Here is a 7,955-nt window from a genome sequence, read left to right as displayed (position 1 = left end):
GATCAAATGTAATTAATTAAACTAGAGGGGCTGAATTGTAATTATGTGATAGTTACAAAATAGGGTAAGGATTATCCTAGAATATGGGTGGAGGAAATCTAAAGGATATGTATCCTTGAAATTGTCCAAAGATATGGGCTTTCAAGGCTTATCTTATTGTTACTTGGTGGGCAAGCAACTAGATAAGGATAAGGACTGAAACCCTAATCTATACACCTATATAAAGACCCCTAAGGCTCATGAATTCATCCATGCCTTCCCAAGGGTTCCTAGGGATGAAATTCTATACCTCTTCTCTCTCTCTCTATTACCTTTCCATTTGCTCTTGGTGTTTGTGAGCCATTAGAGGCACTACACTTGTGGTGCTTGCTTTCAAGACTTAAGGTTTGAAGATTCAAGTTATTATTACAATATAATAACAAGAGGTATGTGTTCTAACCTTCTACATGAATTTCGAAAATTGTAGGCCACATTAGGGTTTCTTTATGAGTTCATAATGTTGTGTATCTAATAGTGAAAACATAGATCCAATATTAGGGTTGCATGCACACATAGGATTGTTTGTATAAAACCCAACAGACTAGGGATAAAAGTGGGTCCAAACCCGGACCGGATGGACCCTGACCCGGAAAAACCGGAACCGGTTAACAAGATTTCTAGAACCGGAAACCAGATCGGTATATAGGAACCGGTTCCGGGTACGGTACCAGGTAAAGTGGGTCTAGACCCGAAAAACCCGAAAATATCAAAGTAGGTAAGGTGGAACCGGGTAAATGGGTCTAGAACCGGAAAACCCAGATTTTTTTTTTTTAATCGCATAATCTTTCAACCGTTATAAAAAAAATAATAAACAAAAAATTATATTAAAATTACATAAATTACAACAATGATTTTTTTTTAAAGAGTTAATCTAATATCAAAGTTGGTATTATATCACTGTGGATTGTGAAATACATAATGAGAATTGAGAATTGGTATAATTTTGTAGTATTATACGTCCGTACTTCATAATTCATACCCACCATTATTTTCTTTTTAACTTTTATAAAGAATAATATATTAGATTATTGGACAATTATATTAAACACCTTCTTTAATTTAATTTATTTTGGGTTGTGTGCTTTCATTTAAGATATGTGGAGATTATTTTTTTGTTTAATTTATTTAACTTAAAAAGAATCATTCAAAATGCATTTTTTGTTTATTATTTTATCTTACCCTTCTTATATCTATCATACATATTTAAACAGTCCAAGTAATGTGATCTGATCATTTTTTAAACTGACCATGAAAAAAGATCCAACCTATTAGCCTAATCAAATTGCTTTGATGTTTGAAGTGTCAATTTGATCATTTTCGACAAAACCAAACAGTGAACATTCATTACAGCTAAGAAATATACAATACGATATACCAAAATGAAAATGAATATATGGATAATTAGAAAATGTCTTTTACCTGTTTAAACCCACAAACACAATACAAAACATGTAAATACAAAACATGTAAATCAGACAATTAAATAATAAATTTATAAACCCTTAAATCTCAATCATACAATGAACCAACCATGTCCCAAACCGGTTCTTGTCGTATTCCGGTTCCTTGACTTTATACTGGTTCCTTGGACAACAACCTAAACCGGTTCCTTGGCCAACTAAACCCGGACTCGGTCCATTAAACCCGGTCTTGGTTTTTTAAACAAAGTCGGTTCAAAAACCCAGATTAACCGAACCTAAATACCCAGAACCCGGATAAGAGTAATTTTGAGACCCAGTACCCGGACCGTTTAAGCATTTTCCAGTTATACCGGTTCCGGTTCCGATCCGATTCCGGTTTAGGTCCGGTTTTCCAGGTTTATAAATCATCCTTACTGCAGACGTTTAATCCATATCTTCTACTTGGTCTATATATATGATCTGCAGACTATGAATATTTTGTTTTAGAAAAAACTATAAATATTTTGTTTTAGAAAAAACAAATATCGGACTTCTCATATTATTTCAAATGAAATCCCTAATTCAAGTCAATATTTGGTCAAACCTAGCTCGATCCAAAACTGAAGCCGGCTCCGCTTACAACCCTAACTGTTCAAAACCACCATCGAGACAGAGGTCATAAGGAAACCACACAACCAGAAGATCGAAGAGCAATGGCGGTGATGGAGAAGCTCAAGATGTTCATCGTCCAAGAGCCTATAGTTGCTGCCTCCTGCCTCATCGGTGGCTTCGGTAATCCCCCTTTCTTTTTGACAAACCCTAATTCCTATAGTTTTCTTCCGATCGAATCAAATTCAAAGTTTCATACACAAGTTGTAGTATATGATTCTCTAAGATCTTTATGTTGTTGGAATCATCGGATGTTTTCATTTTATCGACTTGAACTTTCGTGATTTAAATCATGTTTTTATCATTAGCGTTTTCATTCTGAAATTTGGTTACTTTTGCATTTCTGAATCATTCTTTCGATACTAACATCTCTTGTAACTCATCGGTTCAAATCGATATTGCATTTTGCCTTATCTGAACTATTGTATTCTATGCGATCTAGTATTTTGAATCCTGGGAAGGGGATCAGGTAGAAGGATAACATATGCATACTTAAATGCTTTTGTTTTTTCTCAAGATTCAAAAACTGGCCTCTACTTTCTCTTTACGTGGGACTTGAGAATGCCAGATCTCTTCATTAAATTGTTGGTTTATTCATGACTTAATCCAGTAAGCTATATATTATGTGTTTCAACATCATTTATCATGACAATACTTTATTCATGGTACTTAATGAATTGTCTGAATGTATTTGTTTATCCATTTTAACCCTTCAAACAACTATTTTGAACTAAGAATCTTATACTTACAACTTTTTTTTAGCTTAATTAATCAATCAATGGATACACTTAATTTTTATTGTGAATTTTAGGTCTGTTTCTTCCTGCATTTGTGAGGCCTATGCTGGATTCCTTTGAATCATCTAAACAAGTTCCTCAACCTGCTTTAAGCGATGTAACTACCTTCATCATTTTATTAATTCAGCCACTTAACTAATTCAGCCACTAAATTGTTATATTTTTTTTATGGAATCTTGCAGGTGGTTGCAGGTATGACTGGTAAAAAGTAAATTGATGATTGTTTTTGTAATTTTGTACTTTTTGCCCATCTTTGTTTCACTTAAATAAGATTTATGTTTAAATGATTTAAATGTAAACTAAAACTTGTGTACACTCTCCCAACTTTGCTTTACTTAAATGATAATATGTTTGAGCTTCATTACCAATTTAGGGGTGAGTTAAATTTGATTATTGACATTTGCATTTGAGATAAATTTATTTTTGGTCTAGATAGTAAAAATATCTTTAATAAATGTTACTAATGAGGTTTTGGGAGTTTAAACAATAATTTTTGTGATATTCGATGTTCGTTTCAAGTTTAAGTTTCATTATTATATATTGGGTTTTTGTAAGTTCGAGTTTTCTAGAAAAAGACACGTCTTAGGTGCTTTTTGAACATAAATGTAAGAAATTTCAAACTAATTTGTAAACACTTAGCAAGAAATAACAACATGCTTTTAAACATGATAGGGGCTTCTAAAAATACGTTGCTATTTTTTTTTTTTCCAAAAGGAAGAACATAAAATTTATGAGTTAATGTTTAAAAACACATTTCTATTTCTTTAAAATGTTTATAAAAAGTTCCAAATGTATGTTTTCACCGATGCAACTTACAAAAAAATAGATTCTATGTTGCTACTTATTTCCATGGTTTTTGCTAGACATTGTGGTTGTTTAAAATTAGTCTTCCAATGTCCCTTATGGTGTTGGTATGGATTTGAAGGGTATGGATGGGTCCAAAATAACCAATATACTTTTTATGAGAAATAGCATCACAATTTTAAACCTTAAGCAGGAAGTATCAACATAGTTTAAAAACACAGGGGCCATTTCAATAGTTTTACTATAAATAGAGTCCTTTTCTGTAATTTTTACAATTTATTTCTATAAATATGTCTATTTAAATTTAATGGAAGAAGTAAGGACACAGGGGCCAATTCTGTAAATTTCTTGTACTAATAAAAGTTAATATGTTTAAAATGGAAGAATACCATTTTGAAACTAAGAGCATCTCCATCCCACTCTCATTCTCCATAATTTCCTCCATTTCTTCTCCTATTCCTCTTCAACCCTACCCCATTTCTTCCCCCATTTTGGGGGAAATGAATAGTATAACACCAAATATGGTGTTATACTATTCATTTCCCCCAAAATGGGGATGAACTTTGAGTTGTCGGTTTTAGTCCCTCGTTTTATATTTTTATATATTTTTGGTTTTTTTACCTACTAATTATTACTTAAATGAAATATTTAATACTTATAATATTGTGTTATATATTAAATTATATTAATTAATTATAAATATTTTTCTTTTTGTTTATCAAATTCATATTAAAATTTAAATACATATTGGAATTTTTAAAACACAATTATGTATTTTATAAAAGCTTATAATTACGTATTATAAATATAATATTATTTATTTAATATTATTGACATGAAAAAATATAGATTATATATTTGTTAAAATCAAATTAATAGAAGGAGTGTATTTGATAATTTATATAAGTTAAAAAGTTGAAATATACTTTTTGGGAGTAAAAATGGGGTAAAAAATAGAGTGGGGTTGGAGATGAAACACTATTTGCCTTATTTTTTACTCTATTTTGAAGGGAAAAAATGAAAGTGGATTAGAGATAGTCTAAGGAATCCCTTCAATTCGTGACCCACTTTCTAACCGATCAAAAGTTGTCAAGTGTACGTTTTAGGGATGAGCAAATGGACCGGGGAACCGGCCGGAACCGGTACCGGAACCGGAACCCGATGGAACCGGTCGGGCCGGGACCGGGACGTTATTTTTGTGGATTTTTGGAACCGGGAACCGGTAGGAACCGGAACCGATATAACCGGAACCGGTAGAACCGGTAAAAACCGGAACCGTATTATGCTATTTTTCAAGGACCGGTTCCAACATTTGAAGACACGACAAGAACCGGTAGGAACCGGGAACCGGTAGAACCAGAACCGATAGAACCGCCGGGCCGGTTCGGTTCTTGATTTTGGCCGAAGCCGGTTCCCGGTTCCGGTCCGGTTCGGGCCGGTTCCAGCCGGTTCGGTCCTTTTGCTCATCCCTAGTACGTTTTTAAACCAACAATTATATTATTATGACATCAGTTTATTGATAAACCCACAAAATGCCCGTGGGTTATCTATGTACCATTTTCTTTTTTACCCTCACAAATTTCTTGTAATTAAAGGTTAAAGAGTAATATATCAAAAGAACATTACATTTATAAAATTGAGGTAAGCCATTTATCCTTTCCCCTCCACTTTCCTGAATTCTAATTTCATTTTCTCTATATTTTCTTTTCAAGTTTGCAATTTATGGGAGAGCTTGGATTGATTATAGTCGTCTACGAACTGGAAATAAACATCATCCGTTTCACAGTATTCATTCCTCTTACGGGCCATGTAATGGTGGGAATCTCTTCTTTAACTTGGCGTTTGCCGGCACTTTTTCGATCTCGGGTATTTCTTTGGTCGGCGTCAAACTTGGACGTCAAATCCTTTTTGACTGTCGTGAGGTCACCCGTTAGATGCTTTTCATCCATTTTGTAACATCCCTTTCTGGCACGTATCACAATAATTTGTAGCACCTGGTTCTTGGTATGTAAATCTTATTGAGTATTTTCCATTTTTAGCCTTGGACTCGGCGAGTCATAGATCCGACTCGCCGAGTAGGGACGGGACCCGGGACACGTTTAAGTTGGCGACTCGGCGAGTCCATATCCTGGACTCGGCGAGTCACCGCTGTTGGATGAAACCCTAAATTTCAAAGGTTTGCACCCTATTTAAACCCTCATTTCCGCCCCAAGCTCCCCCCATTCACCCTCAGAGCTCCCAACATCATTTATACCCTTATTCCTTGTGGGATTGAAGTGTTTTGGTGTGTTCTTGAAGATTTTGAGGAGAAAGAAGAGTAGATCAAGAAGAGGAGAAGGAGGCCAGGCATCTTTGTGTCATCTCAACATTTTCCTTGAGCCGGAGGATTTCCGGAGCAGCAGCAGCAGCAGTCAATCAGTTCCCGATCAGTTCAGCAGCTACTTTGAGGTGAGTTGCCTTCCAGTAGCGGTGGGTTTAAGGCTACAATGCCGGCCCACCAGTAGGAGATGTATGATAGATGATTGTCTTTGTGATATCATCTAGGTTTGCTACTACCTGTTATGTTATATGTTAGCATGATACGTTATATGTGATAGTAGTAGAGTTCGGTTGTTAGGACCGAAGGGTAGTCAGACACCCTAGAAATGTCTGACCGTATGTGATGGTATGTTTGTATGCTGTCCTGTTATGTTATGCGATAGAGGTAGTAGGAGGGGACCAGTCCCCGAGGATCAGTTGTTAGGACCGATGGGTAGTCAGCACCCTAGAATGGCTTGACACGGGTAGGACGGCACCCCAGAATGGCCGTATGGGTAGGTCGGCACCCCAGAATGGCCATACCGCGTAGTCAGGCACCCCAGAATAGCCTGACAATATGTATGTTATGTGTTTGTATGGTATGTGGTACGATGGGGGAACTCACTAAGCTTTGTGCTTACGTTTTACAGTTTTGGTTTCAGGTACCTCTTCTTCGAAGGGGAAGGAGCTGGCGCGGTAGCGGCACATCATGCACACACTCTGATTTCCGCATTTACGAGATTCACTGGGATTTGTACTCTGATATTTTGATGGGTTGTATGGTTTGGCTTTTAGACATGGTTTATATTGTGTTACGGTTTGATCAAACAATGTTTTTAATTGTTAATGTTTTCTAAAGTAATGTTTTCAAAACGAAATTTTCGGACGTGAAAATTGGGTCGTTACAAGTTGGTATCAGAGCCTTGGTTTGAGGGATTCGGAATCACCTTCGGGGGTGTCTGAACTCAAATCGAGGGATTAAAAGATTTTTTTTTAAAAGAAAATGTTTTGTAAATGGAGAAAAGGGCTTAAGAAAGAACACAGTGTGTGTGATGTGCGCGACCGACCGAGCTCAAGTAAGTATTCCCCAAAGTACCCATACAAGTTTATGTTATGTTTATCAGCTTTTGTAGAACATCATGCTAGAATAGGACTAAGGATCTAGGAGTGATGCCTTATGTGCCTGCTTTATGTGTTCCACCTATATGAGAATTGCATGCTAGTATAGAGTCGACAACAGTAGGGTAGCCTGTTAGGGTGTGCCTGATAGTATGAGTTAGCACAGTGTGTTAGTTCAGTTTCTCTCTTTGAGAGCGGAATTGTTTGAGGTTTTTTTTCTTGTATGAATGCTGCTTGCTTCGTGCTACGTGGGACTCCGAATAATGGGAATTAGCCATTAGGCGAATACGTCACATCACATGTGATCAGAGTTGAATAATCTTAGAGTACCGGATTTGATCCTACTGCGCAACTCTTGTTTGAGTCCAACCGTTGTAGGGACGAGTCGGGTACTCGAAGGATTATCTGAGTCTCGTCGCATGTGATGGTATTCGGGTGATGGCTAATTGGCATTACAAGGAGGCCTGCAGCAGCTGAGGACTGGATGGAGTAGAGCCGGAGATTTCCCTAGGGCGAGCCTGGGATGAGTATAGTAGTAACCAACCTTAGTGTAAGGGACCTGGTGGAGTCGAGACAGTCCTTGAAGAAGGTACAGATAGATGTGGAAGGTAGTATGGGCCCGTACTACTGAAAGCAGAGGATCCGTACCCGAACCAAGGAAGGCCAAGACAAGACCAGGGAACTTGTAAGTAGCTGTGATCCCTCAGGAAGTATCAGTATATCTAATGATTGTTGTGATGTATTGCAGAATGGTGGTACTGTTGGGTTTTGAGCAATCTAACACTTCCTAAGTGTGCATGCAACCCTAATAAACCTTGGATCTATGTTT

The 7,955-nt window shown here is 36.7% G+C and overlaps 1 protein-coding gene across 1 annotated transcript; it reads left to right on the top strand.

Moving 5' to 3' along the window:
- The first annotated feature begins 2,060 nt into the window (after positions 1-2,060).
- Positions 2,061-3,273, top strand: LOC145037743 (uncharacterized). The gene is made up of 3 exons (XM_078986448.1): positions 2,061-2,231; positions 2,920-3,002; positions 3,088-3,273. Exons 1-3 carry the CDS (start codon positions 2,153-2,155, stop codon positions 3,115-3,117), a joined length of 192 nt encoding a protein of 63 aa, XP_078842574.1. The 5' UTR covers positions 2,061-2,152; the 3' UTR covers positions 3,118-3,273.
- The last annotated feature ends 4,682 nt before the right edge of the window (positions 3,274-7,955 follow it).

The sequence above is a fragment of the Lactuca saligna genome, chromosome 3 (assembly GCF_052625555.1).
Source record: "Lactuca saligna cultivar CGN05327 chromosome 3, ASM5262555v1, whole genome shotgun sequence".
Lineage (NCBI taxonomy): Eukaryota > Viridiplantae > Streptophyta > Magnoliopsida > Asterales > Asteraceae > Lactuca > Lactuca saligna.
Note: the sequence above shows the minus strand (reverse complement) of the source record. Positions and strands in the feature narration are given on the sequence as shown.